Source organism: Panulirus ornatus, chromosome 12 (genome assembly GCF_036320965.1).
Source record: "Panulirus ornatus isolate Po-2019 chromosome 12, ASM3632096v1, whole genome shotgun sequence".
Classification (NCBI taxonomy): Eukaryota; Metazoa; Arthropoda; class Malacostraca; order Decapoda; family Palinuridae; genus Panulirus; species Panulirus ornatus.
The window spans coordinates 25812034-25835249 of NC_092235.1; the positions used below are offsets into that span (position 1 = coordinate 25812034).

A 23216-nucleotide genomic window follows, 5' to 3' on the forward strand; every position below is an offset into this window, starting at 1 on the left:
TGACCGTCGTAACCTCACGTTACTGGAGGGGTGACCGTCGTAACCTCACGTTACTGGAGGGGTGGCTGTCGTAACCTCACAGTGCGGGTAGAGGTTAGCTTTACTGAAGTATTCAGAACTTTATCGAAAGCGATGGATTATTATTTTCTCCCAGGCCGTCGCTAACGCCCCTGAGGTTGTGGTGGGGGGAGTGGAGGGGGTCCTTCTACTGCTGGTGGTAACGACCGTCCGGGGGGGGGGGAGAGGGAGGGGTCATACGCCACTTCTATACCAGCTCGACGGGCGTAGTGAACGACTTGTCGGGAGCGAAGTTCCCCGAAGGGCGGGCGGACGGGCGGGCGGCGCCACAGTGGACGAAGGGCGTCTCGACTAGCGGGCGTAAAGGATGGGAAGGGGGGCTTGCTTGAGGTAGGGGTAGGGGGGATTAAAATGAGACTTAAAGCCCTTGTGCGAGCATAACTGAGCGTATCATTAATGTTAGGTCGCCACGTAACGCACATATACGCGGCGGATACGCATGGATACACGTACATACATGCATACATACAGACGTGTAGACAAAGTCATACACATGAATAATTACATGTGTAAACATATAAATACGTAGATGTGTAGATACATACACATACGATAAAGTGAATAAGATGCCACACACACACACACACACACACACACACACACACACACACCCGGACTCCGCCTCCCAGAGGTTACACGAGAGAACTTCTCACCCCAGCCCACACTTCCCTGCTACTGGAGTTAGCGCATCCCTGAGGCCACTTTCACATAGAAATTTGTCCTGGGGTAATTGTGTAGACACGTTCATTGTGAGACATTAGCTTTGGACCAAATCATTTCCAGTAAATTCTGGAAGTCAGTTATATTCGTAAGCTTCCAGCTGTGTCGTAAGCTTCCAGCTGTGTCGTAAGCTTCCAGCTGTGTCGTAAGCTTCCAGCTGTGTCGTAAGCTTCCAGCTGTGTCGTAAGCTTTCAGCTGTGTCGTAAGCTTCCAGCTGTGTCGTAAGCTTCCAGCTGTGTCGTAAGCTTTCAGCTGTGTCGTAAGCTTCCAGCTGTGTCGTAAGCTTTCAGCTGTGTCGTAAGCTTCCAGATGTGTCGTAAGCTTTCAGCTGTGTCGTAAGCTTCCAGCTGTGTCGTAAGCTTTCAGCTGTGTCGTAAGCTTTCAGCTGTGTCGTAAGCTTTCAGTAGTGTCGTAAGCTTCCAGGAGTGTCGTAAGCTTCCAGCTGTGTCGTAAGCTTCCAGGAGTGTCGTAAGCTTCCAGCTGTGTCGAAAGCTTCCAGGAGTGTCGTAAGGTTCCAATAGTGTCGTAAGGTTCCAGTAGTGTGTGTGTGTGTGTGTGTGTGTGTGTGTGTGTGTAGCACATGGCACGTGACGGGCGGGAGATGAGAAGTTGAGCTGGAGATAATATTGTGATGTCGGGGATTTGGCGGGAAATATACGAGGGCAATTTGGCGCGAGATTTGAATTCTTGGCATAACGGACGGAGCCAGAGGACGCGGGACCCTTTTTTTTATGGTAGCGCCTCGCCAGCATAAAAAAATATAACGATTTTTTTTTCTTCTTTTTGTCACATTTGTAGGAATTACAAGTGATGTTTGTTTGTACTGGAGAGAGAGAGAGAGAGAGAGAGAGAGAGAGAGAGAGAGAGAGAGAGAGAGAGAGAGAGAGAGGGAGAGAGAGAGAGAGAGAGAGAGAGAGAGGGAGTCTCTTGTGTGATCTTTATCCAGTAAGGGATTAACGCAGGCCTGTTCATGCCGCCAGTGCTACCATAGATAACGTGGATACAGTACTGTATTTACTGTATCAGGTGGGTGTTGTATTTATTGTATCAGGTGGGTGTTGTATTTATTGTATCAGGTGGGTGTTGTATTTACTGTATCAGGTGGGCGTTGTATTTATTGTATCAGGTGGGTGTTGTATTTATTGTATCAGGTGGGTGTTGAAAAGAAAGGGGGGTGGGGGGGGGGTTTTTTTTTTTAAGGGGGGTGGGGGTTTTTTGGGGGAAGGGGGGGGGGTTTTTTTTTTGGGTGGGGGTTTTATTTTTTCTGTGTTTTTTTTGTATGGGGGTTTTTGGGTTTTATTTTTAAAGGTGGGGGTTGTTTTTTGTTCGGGGGGGGTTTTTTTTTTTTTGGGGGGTTTGTATTTAGATCGGGGTGGGTGTTTTTTTTATTTTTCAGGTGGGGTTTATTTATTGTTTGGGGGTGTTGATTTTGTTAGGGGGGGGGTTTTTTGGGTGGGGGGGGTTTGTATTTATTTTATTGGGGGGGGTGGTTGTATTTTTTATTTGGTGGGTTGGTTGTATTTTTGTTTTAGGTGGGGGTTTTTTTATTGTTAAAAATTTTTATTTATTTTGGGGGGTTTTTTGGGATTTTTGATAGGTGGGTTTTTATTTTTTTTTTTGTGGGGGTTTATTTAAAATTTGTGGGTTTTTAATTATTGTTTGGGGTTTGGGTGGGTTTATTTTTTTTGGGTTTTGTTTTTTTTTTGTTTGGGTTGTATTTTTTTTAAATAATTGTTTAAAAAGGGTTGGTGTGTTTTTTGTTTTGGGGGGGGGGTTTTGGGGATTTTTTGTTAGGGGGGTTTATTTTTTTATAGTTTTTTTTTTTTTTATCGGGTTGTTTTTTTTTGTATGGTGGGTTTGTTTTTTTTTGTAAGGGGGGGTTTATTTAAAATTTTAGTTTTATTTTTTTGTAAGGTGGGTTTTTTTTATTTATTTTAAGGGGTTTTTTTTTTTTGTTTTTGGGGGTTTTTTTTTGTTTTGTTTTGTGGGGTTTTTTTGTTGTGTGTGGGTGGGTTAATCCAAATTTTATTTACCTTTGTTTATGGGGTTTGTTTGTCTTAATTACCGAATTGGGTCGTTTCTGGTCATCTCTCGTACAACCATCATTGACCCCAAGGTCCTAAGTAGTTCCATGTTAACCTTGTTTGTTCTTTATTGATAACACGTATCTTGTTTAATCAACATCTTTATTTATTAATGTCATCTTTATCAGTTAATATTTTGGTTTTAACAATTGGTGTCGTGTTAAAGATCGCTTCACCTTTTGACTGGTTAACATACCTTGTTAATATTGAAGATTAGCATTATCTTACATGTTGTTATTGGTTAAATATGAACAGCATTTTCTCCCCAGTTAGTAATGGTTTTATCTGAATGATTTTACCATGTTAGATTAACATCCTGTTAATCATTGACATTAACATCATCATCCAATGACATCATGGTAGTTCAAATCCTGCTAACAACTCGGAGCAAATCGGTAACAACGATCGGTAGTTTGATGTTGTTAGCAGTTAACAGCTCGTAGCCTCGTGCTGAACAGCCCAACAACAGAGGTGGTAACAGTAGTCTCCCGTTGCTTCTCCCACACAACAGGTGGAGCTGACAGGCAACAGTATTTATGAATACATTCATCCAGCCGACCACGAGGAAATGACGGCTGTTTTGAACCTCACACCACAACCCGTGGCCCACTCACCCTACGTCCGACAAGGTAAGACTATACATATGTGTGTGTGTGTGTGTGTGTGTGTGTGTGTCTTTTTTGTGTTGTGTGTTGTGTGTGTGCGTCTTTGTTGTGTTTGTCTGTGTCTGTTGTGTGTTTGTGTGTGTGTCTGTGTTGTGTGTTTGTGTGTGTCTGTGTTATGTGTGTTTGTGTGTCTGTGTTATGTGTGTTTGTGTGTGTCTGTGTGTTTGTGTGTGTCTGTGTTGTGTGTGTTTGTGTGTCTGTGTTATGTGTGTTTGTGTGTGTCTGTGTTGTGTGTGTTTGTGTGTGTCTGTGTTGTGTGTTTATGTGTGTATGTCTGCGTCTTCGTTGTGTTTGTCTGTGTCTGTTGTGTGTTTGTGTGTGTGTCTGTGTTGTGTGTTTGTGTGTGTCTGTGTTATGTGTGTTTGTGTGTGTGTGTGTTGTGTGTTTATGTGTGTATGTCTGCGTCTTCGTTGTGTTTGTCTGTGTCTGTTGTGTGTGTGTGTTTGTGTGTGTGTCTGTGTTGTGTGTGTTTGTGTGTGTTTGTGTGTCTGTGTTATGTGTGTTTGTGTGTGTCTGTGTGTTTGTGTGTGTCTGTGTTGTGTGTGTTTGTGTGTCTGTGTTATGTGTGTTTGTGTGTGTCTGTGTTGTGTGTGTTTGTGTGTGTCTGTGTTGTGTGTTTATGTGTGTATGTCTGCGTCTTCGTTGTGTGTGTCTGTGTCTGGTTAGAATGTGTCTGTGTAATTCTTTTCTCTTCATCATTTTAATTATTTTGACTCTTTTGTTGTGCGTTCACAGACGAGGAGATCGAACGCACGTTCTTCATCCGAATGAAGTGTGTCTTAGCGAAAAGGAACGCCGGCCTTACAACTGGAGGTTATAAGGTAAGATATAAGGTATGAGGAGAGTCTCTGACCTGATGTATGAGTAGTGATGGAGTGGGGGTGTTTATGTATACCGTCAGTATATGTATACTTGTTATGTATTATTGAAGAGAGAATTCTTTTAAATGTATACTAAGAATCGGTGACAGAATGTGCCAGAGCTCTGAGCTGGGATGTTTGGAAGTCGTGGGTTCGAACCCCGTGTAGAGTGTGTGGTTCGTGTGTGTACTGGGCTGTGTGTGGGTTCGAACCCTGTATACAGAGTGTGGTTCGTAATTGTATGTACTGGGCTGTGTGTGGGTTCGAACCCTGTATATAGAGTGTGGTTCGTAATTGTATGTACTGGGCTGTGTGTGGGTTCGAGCCCTGTATAAAGTATGTGGTTCGTGTGTGTACTGGGCTGTGTGTGGGGTGACCACCTTTTTAAAAAGTTATATATTGTCCAACGTGAATATCTACTTTCTACATCTAGTCTGTAAAACCCACTTTATGAAACTATGTAACGCATGTAATGAAACGTCTGTAATGAACTGTAACATCCTATGTAATATGAAGCCACTGGGGTCAGACTGAAGACCCCCCCCCCCTTCCCATTGTGACCTCTGTAATTCTTTTGCGCTACCGCTCACAGGATAAACACTTGGGGTTCACTGTCAATATGCTGATGATGCCGACACAATTGAAAATCAAAATGAGTGTCACGTGGCAACGTGTCTGGAATAAGGAGGAGTAAGGCGTGACTTGATCACAAGTTTTGAAAAGTTTTGAGCCACTTTCCGTGGTGTTGACTGTGAAAGTTTATTCCGAGTTCATAACATGAATTTGAGTAAGATATTTGTATGAGTTGTAAACAACTTTGATAGTTTAAGAGAAGAATGAATTTATGATACATAAGCGTAGAATCATAACCTGTGGTGGTTGTGAATGTTGGGAAAATACACACATGATCTTCTAAAAGTTGTTCGAGAGTAGAGGAAGTTGAAGAAAATGGAGGGTGGGTCACGGGGGGTTAGAACTCCCTCTCCAGTAGAGTTCAAGTGGGTTATTACATTGTGTGGGTGGGGAGGTTTCTGTGTACTAGATTGTAATTAATACGTCTGGATGACGAACGATAATTTATCTATGAACATTACTCCACACCTCTGATCTTGTGTGGTGACGATATATATATATATATATATATATATATATATATATATATATATATATATATATATATATATATATATATATATATATATATGGGTGGTATATCTCTAAGATCAATGAACTTTTTAACTTATTCCCAGCACTGGCCAGTGGAGGGCGACACAGACCAGCGAATATAAAAGGTATTGTGTGTCACATGTAAGTGTGAAGTGTGGTAAAGTGTAAAGTGTGTTGTTGCGCGCCACTTACCACAAGTATTATTCTTGATGCAAAGGACGAGTGGAACACGCCATGTTGTACAGTCTGGAGTTAGCATAGCGACCCAGAGTAGCTCATTTTCGTATCATATTTTTATAGATAAAAAAAAAAAAGTGTGACTTCAGCAACCTTCGTGTAAATCAAGCGATCAAACACTATAAAATCTGATCTTATAATAATCCTCTTATGTGTGGGTGTTGTAAGGTGTTTAGTACCTTATATGATGTTGTAGTAAGTTCATGATGCTCTTCTGACGACGTTTATTTCTTGCAGCTTCTGTAAATATTATTTGAATAAAATGAAAAAAAAAAAGAAACAAAATCTTTTCTGCAACACTTGACATTCTGCCATGACGTCACCACAGTGTTACCGATACGTGTGCAGATCCCATCCAAGGATAACCTCAAGTATGTTAATTATTACGTGTATCTCACGTAAATGTAAATGAAATTACTCTCGCACATCATCGTCGAAATTGTTTTGACTTTCAGTATGGCGGATGTAACCGTAATTTTCGTAGTAAGATTTATAGTGATAGAGTATTGGGAAGGGTCGTACGTTGGCCGGGAGTTAGCAACACTGTAGCATTGCCAGCGGCCGGTTCAAGGAGATAAACAAACGCCTCATCCAAGATGGCGTCTTCCCTCCCTCTAACCCTCACCAATGGCGCCATTTTGTCATTCAGCCTTACACCCTCTCCCTCTCCCTTCACGATGAATAGTGTAAAACGATCGGTTGTACAATACGCTTTAGAAAAGTATATATATACTTTTTATCTCGTAGCAAAAGTATAAGCTTACGTAAATAGCCAGAACCCGGGGTATACAGGCAATCATGAATTGGCGATCATCACAGAATTTGCATTCATCCTGGAGTAATGACTTTGCACAACTTTGCATAAGGGATCTGCCAGAGTGGGAGTCAAGGAGAGTCATCGTGCAGACTCACTGACTTGCCTGAGAACTGGGTTGCTGGAGTAATGGCCAAGTCGACACTGATCCACCGAAGCCAATACCCTTCCTGGCCAATACCCCCCCATATGACCACCTGTTCCCCTTGATACTTTAGTATATGGCCACTAACATAGTTGGCCACTATCTTTATCTTACCGCCACGTTACTTTGCCACTACCCTCCTTGCTACTACCCTACCTGGCCACCATTTCTTCTTGCCACTACCTCACCTGATCGCCTCATCATGTGGCCATTATCCTGCTTGGTCACCGTCCCACCTGGCCACCACTTCATTGGCCACTACCCCACCACCTCACCTGGCCACTATGTCCAGCAAGTATCCCACCTGGCCACTATCTGATCTAGCCAATACCCCATGTGGCCACTGCCTCACCTAGCCACTAACTGATCTAGCCAATACCCCACGTGGCCACTGCCTCACCTGGCCATTATTCCACCTGGCCACTACTCTCACCTACCTACTAACCTTCTTACCCACCATCTCACCTGACCACTAACCTCATGCCACTTACACCTGATCACTAATCTCACCTATCCACTACCCCACCACCTTACCTTGCCATTACCCCACTAAACCACTATCACCAGGCCACTAGCCTCACCTGGTCATTACACCACCTTCCCACTACCCCAGCTGACCACCATTACCAGGAGTTAAGTGGCATTACATTTAAATTTTGCAGTGTTAAGTTTCTGTATATTTAACTTTCCCATTAGCTAGATTTAACCTTCCTAATAGCTGGATCCATAGGATTTAACTGTGCCATTAACAGGATACCACCGTATTTAACGTTTCCATTAGCTGGATCCTGTAGATTTAACCTTCCCGTGAGTTAAATTCCTTCGGTTAACAACAGTTGTAGGTAGGGACCCCGGGTAAGTCTCCTCCGAATCCCTTCCCTCATCTCCACACACCGACCCAATGATCCACTATTTGCATTTTATACAAACAACCTTTGGAATCGGTTCTTGATTTCATACATTTTGTATAAAAAGCTCTCGACGGACTGTACATTAATTGCATTTAGATTATCACCATCACTGGGGGTCATGTTTATTGCGTAAATAAGCATGTTATTATCGGGGTGAGGAGTGTGATGAAGTCTAAGCCGGGAGCGCGCGCAAGGTATCGAAGACGGGCGACCCCAGTGTTGCCATAATCTCCCGCGCTGGAGCATCAGGCACGGACGGCGGGGGCCCCCAGACTGACTCCCTCAACCTGGAATGCTTAAAAAGGGAGAGGACTTCCGACTTTAATCCCCCCCGGGCGACGTAGTCCCAAGAAGGACGAGCATCGCATGCATATGCGTCAGGACTTCCGGTGTACGTGCGTGAGGTTTTATCACATATTCCCCCCCCCACCATCCTCCTCCTCCTCCTCCATCTCCATTGTTGTCGGTCGAGTAAAAATCCAAGATGGCGACCCCGCTGGCCGCGGGAACATCTTCCACGGTGACTTGCACTTCTCTGACCGTTGACTCTCTCCCTCGACGAGGGAATTAGTTAGTCTTCTCCAACTGTTCTTGGGGTATAAAATCCCTCGTTAATATCGTCTCCAGAGGAGGATTTATTGTTCATAAAACCACATACTGGAACCTTGTTGAATACCTGGTTCTATTGAGACGACACATGCCTGCGTATATAGATTACCTGGATACCAAGGAATTACATTATATTACCTTTGAAACCAAGGAATTATATTATATTACCTTTGAAACCAAGGAATTATATTATATTACCTTTGAAACCAAGGAATTATATTATATTACCTTTGAAACCAAGGAATTATATTATATTACCTTTGAAACCAAGGAATTATATTATATTACCTTTGAAACCAAGGAATTATATTATATTACCTTTGAAACCAAGGAATTATATTATATTACCTTTGAAACCAAGGAATTATATTATATTACCTTTGAAACCAAGGAATTACATTATATTACCTTTGAAACCAAGGAATTACATTATATTACCTTTGAAACCAAGGAATTACATTACATTACCTTGATACCAAGGAATTACATTATATTACCTTTGAAACCAAGGAATTACATTATATTACCTTGATACCAAGGAATTGCATTATATTACCTTGATATCAAGGAATTACATTAGATTACCTTGAAACCAAGAAATTACATTATTTCATGTTTATACTGACAGCTATGTGTCAGCTATATTAGCTGATTATAGCTTTGTAGCTGTTAGATGGCTGGCTTGAACTGCAGACTGTACAGTTCAGTGATAAACTAACTTTGACAGACGTGTATGGTTGTTAAAGTTAGCTAATTGGAGCTTACGAGTGACTGTTAAAAGCTGTCTAACGATGTTAGGACAGCAGTTAACCGGTACAGCTAACTGACCGGTTGTTAGGGCTAAACAGTCGATTGTTACCCGAACTATGTGACAGGTTGTTAAGTATGCAGTGGACTTGTTAGAACTAATGTAGAAAGTTAGGACTGGATAGCTGACAAGTATAGCTATCTAACTGGTTGTTAGAGGTATCTAACGATGGTAGAGCTATGTAAATGAGTATTCTAACTTTACAGTTGACTGCTAGAGCTATCTAACCATTTGTTAGGACTGTGACAGCGATCTAATTTGGTTGTTAGGACTGTTTCATCCTTCTAACTGCTTGTTAGAACTGGCCAGTTTGATTTGGACATTCTTTGCAGGTAGTTATTAGAGCAATATAGGAATGATAACAGTCATTGGTGCTATGAGACTGTCTTCTAACTGTTATAGAACTATTGATCTAACTGTAACAGCCCTTAGCTGACTCCCTACCTAACAGTCTAGTTAGCTGTTGGAAGCATTCGTCAGTTACCAGTCACTGAGCTACCCATGTTCTCTCTACCCTGTTTACTGGCTGAAATTAACTGTTTAAGACTGTGTAGTTACTTACAGTTCATTGAACCATTCATTTTAACAGTTAAATGTTAAAAATCTATAGAAGCGAGTGCCAGCTATATGTTTAGCTTCAGGGGCTCTCTCAAAGTAGCTGTTAGAGCTATAGGTCTCATTGTTAGAGATACGAAGCTAACAATCACGAGTGTAGTTCCTTGTTAGAGGTTAGACCCACACAGCTAACTCATAGAGCAATACGCTTAGCTTTCTGAGTTATTATAGTTAACATTCAGGCTTCTGAAGCTATATGGTATGAGCTAAACCAGTGAAGTGAAGCTATACAGCTTACTGTTAACGTATAGAATATATTTTCAAGGTTTCTATAACTTATAGAAAGCTCTAAGATTATTGACAAGGGTCGATAGACTATGCTCAGAGTCTGAGATCTATCCGTGTGCTATAGAGCTAACCTTTTACGCTCTGGAGCTAAGTGGTGAAGGTTTATAGCTGCATGTTAGAAGTGGCCGGTTCTTAGAGCTATATTTAAGATTGTTAGAGCTACTCATCTGGTTGTTAGATGCCTAATTAGAGAGAGACGCTTACAGAGTCTTGGTATAATTAGAAGGATCCAAATTACCCTTTGAGTCGTATAATGATTTACCAACTGTGTAATTAGAGGTACGTGAATTAGCTTTGGGTTATGTAATCATCTATCAAGAATGTACCATCTCACACGGTACACCTCTGTACCACACCTCACACCACGGTACACCTCTGTACCACACCTCACACGGTACACCTCTGTACCACACCTCACACCACGGTACACCTCTGTACCACACCTCACACGGTACACCTCTGTACCACACCTCACACCACGGTACACCTCTGTACCACACCTCACACGGTACACCTCTGTACCACACCTCACACCACGGTACACCTCTGTACCACACCTCACACGGTACACCTCTGTACCACACCTCACACCACGGTACACCTCTGTACCACACCTCACACGGTACACCTCTGTACCACACCTCACACGGTACATTTGTATCTATTGTCTTTTGGTCTGTGTGTTGAAATTATTTACCTTCATCGTCTTAAAGACGACCAACCCGGCAGAAGCTTTGGAATAATGACCCTTAAGAACAATGTGTGTGTGTGTGTGTGTGTGTGTGTGTGTGTGTGTGTGTGTGTGTGTGTGTGTGTGTACGGATTATATATGACGTGTGTATGAACTTACATATGTCTCAGTACGTGTGTGTATTTATGTACGTGCATGCAGCAGATCGTGCGGGTTCATGTCTACATATGTGTGTGTGTGTGTGTGTGTGTGTGTGTGTGTGTGTGTGTACATCAGCCCTCGCAGGTCCATGTGTACACGTGCGTGTGTACGTGTGTGTACATATAAACCCAGAGAGAGAGAGAGAGGACATCGACCAACCCGCTCTGACATTTTTATTTCGTCTAGCGAGCAGCGTTCATTGTCTCACTCACGTGGCTTTGTTTATCTCTCTCTCTCTCTCTCTCTCTCTCTCTCTCTCTCTCTCTCTCTCTCTCTCTCTCTCTCTCTCTCTCTCTCTTCATCATCATCATTATCAGGTTATCAGCCTTATCTCAGCAGCCTCCCTTGCCCCCTTATCGTCCTCAGGTGATCCACTGTTCAGGTTACCTGAAGATCAAGCACTACACGCTGGACATGGCGCCCTACGACAGCTGCTACCAGAACGTGGGCCTCGTAGCCGTCGGCCACTCTCTTCCCCCCTCGGCCATCACCGAGATCAAGATGCACTCCAATATGTTCATGTTCAGGGCGTCACTCGACCTTAAGCTCATCTTCCTAGACGCGAGGTGAGTGCTGCCATCTCTCGGTGGGATTCCACGTCGTGTATGGCGTTATCAGAGTTGCCCGACTTGCTGTGCCAATGCTGCCATCTCGCGGTGGGATTCCATCATAGTTTCCATTGCTGTTATATGTAACTGTTGAGAGCTTTCCACTCTTAATGCTCCTCCTCACCTCACCTCGAGCCCTGCCATCTGTTGGTCAGATGCCTCAACATCTCCCATTATATAGTACTATTTTTTGACAAAATCCCATTGTTATTTATAATTATATAAAGAACTATCTTCAGTTATTAATTAAAGATCTCTATTTATCTCTTTAAAGTTATTATTTGTTCGTGAATTCAGGGTGTATCACCGACCAATATCTCTCTCTCTCTCTCCCTGTGACAGAGTGGGAGTTTTAACGGGTTTCGAACCCCAGGACCTGATAGAGAAGACGCTGTACCAGTACATACATGGGTGTGACATGCTACACATGCGATTCTCACACCATATGTGTAAGTTCTCGGACATCTTCGATGTCTGTTCATACATGTTCATGTTATGATACGCTGTTGTTATAATGTTCTAGTGTGACATGTTCATGTTATGATATGTTATGTTGTTATAATGTTCTTGTGTGACATGTTCATGTTATGATATGTTATGTTGTTATAATGTTCTCGTGTGTTCACTCCTTTCGTTCACCTCAGCATCCCATGTTGTAGTATGTTCAATGTTCATGTTCACTAAGTTCTCTGGGCTTGTTCACCTTCCCTCGTCCATCTAAAAACCCGCCCTCCTCCCTCCCTCCCTTGGCCTCAGGATCGAACCCGCGTCCTCACGGTACAATAGAGAAACCACGTCACGCACTAACCCACCTAAGACCATGACCCCCCCCCCCCCACACACACACACACACGTACGTCCGTTCTGAGATTCGAACCATTGTCCCGGCAGTGTTGATGAAGGGCCAGGTGACCACGAAGTATTACCGTTTCCTGACGCGCGACGGAGGCTGGGTCTGGATCCAGACGTACGCCACCATCGTACACAACTCCAGGTCATCCAGACCCCACTGTATTGTGGCTGTTAACTACGTCATCAGGTGGGTGGCTGCGTGACACGTGCTGGTTCCCACTGTAGTTTCGTTAGCTGTTCATAGCCGGTCTGTAATGACCTGATTGTGTGTGTGTGTGTGTGTGTGTGTTGTAACAGTACCCAGCCTGACCCCCCCCCCCGGGTGTGGTGGCTTAAAGGGTAAATTGTGATGGGTAGAAGTGGGTGTGGTCTACCCTGGAATGTACAGATGCTGGGTGTAGTGTGCAGGGTGTACACGTGGAGTGTACTCCGCGGGTTGTGTACAGGTGGATGGTTTGGTGTACATAGAGGACAAGTGTTGAGTGTAGTGTACAAGTTGTACATGTGGAGGGTGTAGTGTGCACATGTATACGGGTGCAAGGTGTGGTGTTAAGGGTGTACAAATGTTGGCTGCACAGGTGTTAGGTGTAGAGGGAAGGTGTGCTGGGTGTAAGATACAAAGTAATACAATGTAGACTGTAGCACACTAACTTGTAAGGAGTAAAACAAGTATCAGGGTTGTAGAGGTGTATTAGTGTAGGTTGTAGGATAGTGTTTAGCTGTAGGTTGTAGGTGTGTAGAGATGTAGTACAAGTGTAGGAGCGTATAGAGGTAGGGTGTAGGTGTGTTTGTACAGCAAGTACTAGTGTATGAGTGTACTGAGGTAGGTTGTAGGTGTGTAGAGATGTAGGACAAGTGTAGGTGTGTGTACAGGTAGGTTGTAGGTGTGTGTACAGGTAGGTTGTAGGTGTGTGTACAGGTAGGTGTGTGTACAGGTAGGTTGTAGGTGTGTGTACAGGTAGGTTGTAGGTGTGTACAGTTGTTGACTAACGGGTGTTGTGTCCACGTACAGTGAGGTAGAGGCTCGCGAGGGGCGGCTGTCGTGGGAGCAGGTGGGCGGCGGGCGTGGTGAGGAGGCCAGTGGGTGGGGCGGCGACGCTGGGGTGAAGGGCATGGGCGGCGGGGGGCGGCTCAAGTGTCGCACCTCCCCCTACCCTTCCCCAGCACCCACCGAGGCCCCGCTGCCAGAGGCCCCGCCGCCCCTGGACGCCCCGGGGGCCCTGCATTACCTAGCCCCACCGCCGCTAGGGGCGCCGCCCCCCACGCCATACCCCGACCCTCGCCTGACGTGCTACCCGCCGTCCTACGACGTGTACGACGAGCGGTACGTCAGGGGCGAGACGCAGCAGTACGGTGGGTGCAGCAGCGCGCCGCTGGATCCCTCGCCGCTGGTGGGCGGCCCGGTGGCTGTGGCGGCGGCGGCGGCGGCGGCCTGCCACTACAGCGGCGGCAAGGGCGCCCCGACCGCCGCCGGGGGGTACGAGGAGCGCCCCTGGAGCCAGGGGTCAGGCAGCTCCTCCGCCTCGGAGGACGCCCGTCAGGATTACAACACCAGCAGCAGCAGTAGCCTGACTACGCCCATGTACCCGCTCCACGACTACTACGCCCACGCCCACGACAAGTTCTACGCCACGGACAAGCTGCAGTACGCGGCGGCCGTGGCGGGGGACAAGGCCCAGTACGCCACGGACAAGCTCCAGTACGCCACGGACAAGGTGCAGTACGCGACGGGCGTGGGCGTGGGCGGGAGCGCGGGGAGCTGCGTGAGGGGCGTGTACAGCTACGTGGACGCCGCCCTGGCCACCACGCCCACGGAGGCGGCCATGGCGGCCACGAAGGGCCACGTCCTCCCGCAGGCGGGCTACACGTCCGTCATCGTCGACGCACAACAATACTACGCACAGAATGAGTTCGTACACTAACACCCCCCCCTCCCCCCTCCTCCTCCCCCTCCCCAACCCCAGGTCATGCAGGTCACCCACCAGGTCTGGGCCGCCAACCCCCCCCCCTTGACCTGAGGGGGTGTGTGTTCCCTACGCCTGCCCTACACCCCCCCTACACCCCTCCCCAAGGGGCACACCCCCTAACACCCCCCCCCCCTCCATGTTGTCAGGGATGTTCAGCTAAGGTCAAGGTTCATCGCTCTTTTGGAGTTAGGTCAAGGTCCGGGCCTGTACGTGAAGGTCAGGAGGGTCCCTTAGCACGAGGGTCCCCCCAACCTCCTTGACCTCTCTCTCTCTCTCTCTCTCTCTCTCTCTCTCTCTCTCTCTCTCTCTCTCTCTCTCACCCCCCGTGTGCCACGCACTCAGGGCTCGAACCCGTGTGTCGTCGTCAAGTTAAAGAGTGGCGTTTGACACTCTAGCCAGAACAGAGATAACCCTTAGATTATGACCAGAAAAAAATAAGATGTACTGCTGGATGCTCATTGGCTGTTGTCTCTCATGTGTGCTGGGTTCTACCCAATGATTAACCTTGCAGCGTGAATTACATTAATGACCTCAATCAGTTACAATTTGGACGCTCCCTGTCTGTCACTGGTGTCATTAACGCTAACTGCCCAACGCAATTCCACTCTCTTATGCTAATTACTCCAAAAGCAGTTGGTGTTCGTCTCCCCCTTCATCACCAGCGACCTCAAACAACACGAGTAAAATCATTATTATTTTTTTTTTGCGTTTTCTCACATCAAGTTATGTATTAGATCGACCTTCGTATGAATACAAGAATCGTATGATTATGTATATAATTTTTCCTCCCTTTCTCCTTCCTGCCTTACCCACCCGCTACCAGTGCTGCATCTAGTCACACGAAAGGTCGAGTTTTATTCTTTATTTGTTACATAGAACCAACACACACACACACACACACACACACACACACACACACACACACACACGCTGGGCCTCACCTCGGACAAGTGGGACCCCCACAAGCCAGAGTCTGTAGCTTCATGTCTAATGGCGTGACCCCTTCAAGACGATGGTTTGACCCATGAGTATGACGAGCTAACGTTTGACCTGACCCCTTCCGAGGCCTCGGGCCGTCATAACCGAGGGGTTCGAACCGTCGTGCTCGAGGGGGGGGGGGGGGGGCATTGCGAACTAGGGCCCACCCGTGTTTGGATGCCGGGGGGCGACAGGACGGGAACCCAACCCTGGCGACGCGTCACACACGCAGCAGCTGACGTGCTAACGTCCTGGTACTACAGACGTACTGGAGGCTGTCGTGCGTCCGGGTACTACAGACGTACTGGTGGCTGTCGCACGTCCGGGTACTACAGACGTACTGGAGGTCGTCGTACGTCCGGGTACTACAGACGTACTGGAGGTTGTCGTACGTCTGGGTACTACAGACGTACTGGTGGCTGTCGTAAGTCCGGGTACTACAGACGTACTGGAGGCTGTCGTACGTCCGGGTACTACAGACGCACTGGATGGCCGGCCCATTACAGGAACGGGAGAGTGATCACTGTAACGTCATTGGTCGCGTCTGGTAACGGGAATCGTGCTCAGCCAATCACGATTCATTTCCCTAACCTAACCTTAACCAGGCACTGCCAACACGACCCATTGGTGTTGGGGGCCTGATCATTTCGCACCCAAGCAGACCCCAGCCTCCGCCCAGGACTGGGATTCTCCTACAGCCTCCACCTCTGGCTACTGGCGGGTTCCCGCCCCCCAGCTCACATTTCGCGCCTGAATTTCTAAGTTTCTCCTCCCCCGCCCGCGATCTTTTTGACGTCCACAGTGCGTTCGGTGTGGGCGCAAACTCCTGCTGATTGTACGGTCGGTCCTCATGCACTAAATGCTGTGGTTATGGACCATCGTGAACCACTGAGTACACACGAATTGGCTCTTATCAACTACACAAGGTACGGTGTTAGTACTGTTGTGGACCAGAGTCTGGAGACGTATATGATGTACCTTAGGGTACGCCTGGTCGAAGCAGTTTCGAACCCTCGGTCTCTCTTGATCTTTCGAGACAGAGGAGGGTTCGACATCCCTGAGATAGAGGGTTCGACACCATGGAATTCAAGGAGCAACAGACCAGACCAGTGGATCCCGTCAAGATGTAGTGGAAGAGATGTGTGAATGACGTTAATCATCGTGCGCTGAGGCTAGAAAACCTGCTTCGACTCTGGCGTGTACGGTGTCAGAGACTTGTGTCAGCAGCTGAACATCTTCCACGGCTTAGTGTGTTCGTAGTCTGCTGACCGCCACGTACTGACACACGGTGAAGGATCTGGCGCGCTTTCGACGGTGACAATGTGAAACTCAGAACCATTTTAGCCATCGACATCCGGTTTTTTTTTATGGAGAAATTAAACGTACATGTATCGTGCATCTGGCAGTTGTCACCGAATGTTAAGGGCAGTTATTGTGCATCTGGCGACGTTCACCACAGTCAAGGGCAGTTACCGTTCATCTGGCAACGTTTAACGCATATCAAGGGCAGTTACTGTGCATCTGGCAACACTTATCGTATATCGCGGGCAGTTATCGTGCATCTGGCAGTGTCCATCACCTATCAAGGGCAGTAATCGTGCATCTGGCAACACTTATCGTATATCACGGGGGAGTTATCGTGCATCTGGCAGTGTTCACCGCATATCATGGGCAGTTACTGTGCATCTGGCAACACTTATCGTATATCACGGGGAGTTATCGTGCATCAAGCAACAACCCTGGCTCGTTAGGAAGACCTCGTTCATGACTGCATCATTGTACATCTGGCAAAAGCAAGTCTATCAACAGAAAAGAAAAAACTGTCGTATATCAGGCAACATTCCCTATGTACTTTGTTTTATTACTCCAAAAATACTTTTATATAGTTTTGTATATGAATACATATATGTTTAATAGATTAATGAAATACTGAATCGGGCATTATATTTTATCAAAATGATTTTTTTTTTCAAATCGAGAAATAGAATGACTCGTGTATCTACCAGTGTTACCAAGTGAATCTGACAAGTGTATCTACCAGTGTTACCAAGTGAATCACATCTACCCTGTAAATAACTATATCCTGGACTACTATTTTTTTTTTACATTGTTATTTACAGTAAACGAGTGAATTATTGTTTGTGTGTGTGTGTGCGTATGTGTGTATGCAAACCCCCAGTCAAGTTTCTATGTCTTGTACAGTAAAATGATATTGTAAATAATGTAATATATGAATGTGATATTAATAAAACTTCTCTTTTCCAAAAAAAAAAAAAAGTTTCGTTTTATTTGTCCTGTTATTGTCTTTTGTAATGACGTCACTAGATTGCTCGTTCGATCATGTGGAGTGTATGACGTCAGGACCTGGGCTTTAGTTACCCTACATACCTCCCGCTTGTACAGTTTCGTACACGTCCAGTGTGGCCACGGCTTGATGCCTGCTCGTATAGAGTGGCCCTGGTCTGTGGCCACTTATGGCCAGGTTTTAGCCACTCGGTTTTGGCCAGGTCTGTGGCCACTGTCGGTGTTATGGCCAAGTCTCTGGCCACTGTCGGTGTTATGGCCAGGTCTCTGGCCACTGTCGGTGTTATGGCCAAGTCTTTGGCCACTCGGAGATATGGCCTGGTTTCTGGCCACAGTTATGCAGGTAAATACGATCCATCGTGGCCAGTAAACACGACCCCAGACCAGAAGGTACGAGTATGATTGTAAACATGCGACTGTGAGACACGACATCCACGTATGTAAATATGACGACAAAAATTGATGTAAGTGTAAATACACGAGACCCAGGGAGGGAGAGACGCGAGACAGTGGAACACTGCGAGACATTTGGGATACACCACGAGACATGATGGTAGTATGGAACACTCACATCCCAATTGTAACCTGTAGCTCCGTGGGATATGGTACCCTAGTTATCTGGGATACTGTGCCCTAGCTAGCTGGGATGCTGTGCCCTAGCTAGCTGGGATGATGTACCCTAGCTAGCTGGGATGGTGTACCCTAGCTAGCTGGGATGCTGTACCCTAGCTAGCTGGGATGCTGAACCCTAGCTAGCTGGGATGCTGAACCCTAGCTAGCTGGGATGCTGAACCCTAGCTAGCTGGGATGCTGTACCCTAGCTAGCTGGGATGCTGAACCCTAGCTAGCTGGGATGCTGTACCCTAGCTGGCTGGGTTGCTGTGCCCTAGCTAGCTGGGATGCTGTACCCTAGCTAGCTGGGATGCTATGCCCTAGCTGGCTGGGTTGCTGTGCCCTAGCTAGCTGGGATGCTGTGCCCTAGCTAGCTGGGATGCTATGCCCTAGCTGGCTGGGTTGCTGAACCCTAGCTAGCTGGGATGCTGAGCCCTAGCTAGCTGCGATGCTGAACCCTAGCTAGCTGGGATGCTGAACCCTAGGTAGCTGGGATGCTGAGCCCGAGCTAGCTGGGATGCTGAACCCTAGCTAGCTGCGATGCTGTACCCTAGCTAGCTGGGATGCTGTACCCTAGGTAGCTGGGATGTTGTGCCCTCCTAACCTAATTACTGAGGCCATAACGTGTGAGGTTCAGCCAGCATCCATCGTCTGACCAACCTCGTGCATCTTGACCACCTAACCTCACCCAAGTTCAAAGCCTCGTGGGAGGCCGCCAAGAGTGAGACAATATTGATTGCGAATCAATTTTGCTGGCGAGCGTCTCTCCTGGCGCCCGCTGACGTCAGCAGAGGAGGGGGAGGAGGTCTCTCGCTGATTGGTCGAGCCGGGAGAGGAGTTGGTGGGGTGGGGGGGGTTAATTCCCTACTACCTCCCTTGTTTTAATTAGTCCTATAGCAAGTAAGTGTGTGTGTGTGTGTGTGTGTGGAGGCTCCAGCTCAAGGAGTCTTAATCTGCAGTGAAGGAAGCCGCCTTCACTGCAGATCCTTCTGCGTAGTGGAGATGAATGATTATAACAGTTGTAACAAGTAGTTGTGGTTGTTATAGTAGTAGTAGTTGTGGTGGTAGTCTAAGTGGTCGTTGGAGTAATAGTAGAGTGATTGTAGTAGTTGTGGTAGCAGTAATTGTTTTAGTAATGGTAGTTGTGGTTGTAGTATTAAGGATAAGGTACAGAGGGACCAGTGTTGGCGTGACGTCACGACAGGGCAGCCCCTGTGGTGTGAGGTCACCCCACGGCAGCCAAAGTACTATGAGAAGAAAAAAATGGGCGGGGGTTGTTTACTGTGTCCTAACCTCACACAACCTACCTCGCCTTAACGGGGGTTGCAGTGTCGTAAACTCAAAACACAACCTTTGTGTGTGTGTGTGTGTGTGTGTGTGTGTGTGTGTGTGTGTGTGTGTGTAGGGTTAATGTATCATTAACAACCCCCCCCCCCCATCCCACACAAGTGAGGGTGCTTACTGCGCTCTGAGCACACACCACTGCCCCCCCCCCCCCCCCCCCCCGACATATCATTCCCTCGTCCACAAGACGAAAAAAAACAACGATGATATGTTGGCCTGACCCCAGTGTGGGGGGGGGTCTACTTACACACACACACACACACACACACACACACACACACACACACACACACACGCGCGCGCGCGCGCGCGCACGAACGCACAAGATCCTTATTGGAAGCTTGGCGTTGAACAGCTAGGTAACAACTGTGGGTGTGTGTGTGTTTGTGTGTATGTGTGTGTGTGTGTAAATACTATAATTTGACTAGGGATTATTCTATTATTATTATTATTATTATTATTATTATTATTATTATTATTATTATATCATGTAACCCAAGGAGCCCATTTAAGTCTATCGTAGCTTCGAGGTTGCGCTCCACGCAGGAGCAGGGGAACGTAGGCTACTTTTGGGGGCGAATGTAGTAACGTTTACTGACGGTGACAGAACATGGCCCTAGTCGGCCTCTCGCTCTCTCGGTGTAGAATACACTGCAGGCAGAGTCCGGTAGCGCCTCTGACCAGGGTTGTTATACAGAGGTTGAGTGTATAGGATACAGTCATTACATAATACAGTCGTGTGAGCGATACAGGAAGACCATAATGACGTATGTATGAAATAACGTCATAATTGGGTATGTTGAATTTCATGGATTAATGATGTTCTCCGTAGTTACAGGAGTTGTGTAGAAATACATAAAATTGTATTCTGTATTATCTCTTATCGTCGAAATTTACTTACAGATATATTTATATTATACCTTTGTCATCTTCGAAGGTGTATTGTTTACACCCCTGTAATGGAATTGACCCCAGACGATCCTTGTGTATATAACAACGTAATTATCTTTGACCCTAACGATGTGTGTAGATAACCACGTAATTATAAATTGACCCTAACGATCTTTGTTCATAATCACGTAATTATAAATTGACCCTTAACGATCTATGTGTATATAACCTCGTAATTATAAATTGACCCTAAAGATCGGTGTTCATAATCACGTAATTATGAATTGACCCCTAACGATCTATGTGTATATAACCTCGTAATTATAAATTGACCCTAAAGATCTGTGTATGTTACCCTGTCATTATAAATTGACCCCCTTAACCATCTCTGTGTATAACCCAGTAATTATAAAATGACCCTTAATGATCTTTGTATATAACCACGTAATTATAAATTGACCCCTAACGACATGAACAGATTTTGGGCCATGGTTGTTATGTACAACACACGAGGGGCGTGGCCGAGCCACGAAATACAAGTCTGCCATCCAGGTTGTTGTTGTTGTTGTTGTTGTTGTGTTCCGGGTTCCCGAGGCAGACTGTATCCAACCAGTAGGTAAATCGTGACGCTGATTTAGCCCTTAAGGAGTTGTGGGGTTCTGGGGTGTGGAGTGTGGGGTGTGGGGTGGGGTTGGCAACACACGGCGTAATTTACACGAAGGTTGTATATATATATATATATATATATATATATATATATATATATATATATATATATATATATATATATATATATATATATATATATATACCGACATGAGAGTTGCCCACATTCAGGACCTTTTCTGTGTGTGTGTGGGGGGGTTGGGTTGTGTGGGGGGTTGCCCACACACACACACACACGCTGGGGGAATAACGTGGATCTGAATTTTAATAAACTTATTCATAACCTAACAAAACCTCGCCAGTCTTACAGCGGCAGCAAATTATGAATCCTGGCTTGGCGGAGGCCTGGGGGGCACGCCCTCCTTGCGCCCCCGCGCTCCTCCTCGCCCTTGTGGCCACCGTGCCCCAAGGTTCGTTATCCCGCGTCAGGGGGAGGTGGAGGATGAGCCTCTCTTCCCCTCCTGCCGCCCTGGTAACCATGGCAACAGCACGATCCCTCGGGACGGCCAGAGGGAGGCTCCCGGTAAAGCCTGGGACTGTGTCACCAACGGGACGGGTAACCGGGGCGGCCCCCGCGTCTCTGGCTACGACCTGAACAAACACACATCACCTGGGTCCTCTCTCTCTCTCTCTCTCTCTCTCTCTCTCTCTCTCTCTCTCTCTCTCTCTCTCTCTCTCTCTCACCACCACCACCACACGTCGTTTTCTTTCTCCGTACCCAACACATCCAGCAATCCCTTCTCATGTCTCTACATCTTAACTAATCATCCTGAAGTATGTTCAGTACTGAAGTGAGGGCGTTCGAAGACGGACTCACTACCAAATGACTCTCCATTAACCCAAAGATATTGACCGTCTCAAAATACACACACACACACACACACACACACACACATATATATATATATATATATATATATATATATATATATATATATATATATATATATGTATATTGTACGACAGACAAACATTTACGAGTCGATGTGTATGAGCTGGTCCTCCCCTCGCCCACATTACGGGACATATCATGCTATGTTGGGTGAGGTAAAACGTGTAATAAAAACAATATTTTGATTCCATTTCTTAAGTTGTGTGTGTGTGTGTGTGTGTGTGTGTGTGTGTGTGTGTGTGTTGTCCTTGAGCCAAGGTACGTACGTACGAGGGACTGACCAATTACCGTTCGTGTTTGTGGATGATGTCATTGTGTTTACACACCACTCACACAGGTCAGAGGTGAACATAACGAAAGAGGAAAAAAAAAGGTTTTATAAAAAAAAAGGTCAAATATGATTTATGATTCCGGATATCGATGCACGCCTTTTTTGTTTATGTGTATAGATGACAACCCACATCCTGTGTTTATTTTAAGAACTTCACGTGGATTAAAAAAAAAAGTCTATGATTACCTTCAGAGTGTCAGCTGAAGGTCCCCCGTACCAATGTTGTTTTCCTAGGCTAGTTTACGTCAGATTTGGGGAACTTAAGAATATAAACAAAAAATGAAATACTTTCTTACCCTCGCTAAGTAAAAACATTGGGAGGGTGTGTGTGTGTGTGGGTGTGTGTGTGTATGTGTGTGTGTGGGTGTGTGTGTATGTGTGTGTGGGTGTGGGTGTGTGTGGGTGTGTGTGGGTGTGTGTGTATGTGTGTGTGTGGGTGTGTGTGTGGGTGTGGGTGTGTGTGGGTGTGTGTGTATGTATGTGTGTGTGTGTGTGTGTGGGTGTGTGTGTGTGTGGGTGTGTGTGTGGGTGTGTGTGTGTATGTGTGTGTGTGTGTGGGTGTGTGTGTGTGTGTGTGGGGGGGGGGGTGTTCTGGTGACCCCCTCCGTCACTGGGCGCAGCTGAACACAGCGTGTGTTGATTTGACAACATATCACAGTGTTGTGGTGGCGCGAGTGACGAGGAGTTGTCTGGTGGTCACACGAGTGTCAGTAGGGCGGGTTAAGGTCACCCGAGTGTCAGTAAGGCGGGTTAAGGTCACGTGAGTGTCAGGACGGCGGGTTAAGGTCACACTAGCGTCAGGAGGGCGGGTTAAGGTCACACGAGTGTCAGGACGGCGGGTTAAGGTCACGTGAGTGTCAGGAGGACGGGTTAAGGTC

General features: G+C 46.3%; 1 protein-coding gene across 6 annotated transcripts in view; it reads left to right on the forward strand.

Moving 5' to 3' along the window:
* sim (bHLH transcription factor single-minded) overlaps positions 1–17562 on the forward strand; it is a 97041-nt gene extending 79479 nt beyond the window's left edge. For all 6 annotated transcript variants that reach the window (XM_071667559.1, XM_071667562.1, XM_071667558.1 and 3 more), the window contains 6 exons: positions 3394–3511; positions 4283–4368; positions 11260–11459; positions 11844–11950; positions 12393–12540; positions 13366–17562. In XM_071667559.1, the coding sequence (XP_071523660.1) occupies positions 3394–3511; positions 4283–4368; positions 11260–11459; positions 11844–11950; positions 12393–12540; positions 13366–14275 (1569 nt within the window). In that variant the 3' untranslated portion in view covers positions 14276–17562. The remainder of the gene's footprint in view (positions 1–3393; positions 3512–4282; positions 4369–11259; positions 11460–11843; positions 11951–12392; positions 12541–13365) is intronic.
* Positions 17563–23216: the final 5654 nt, after the last annotated feature.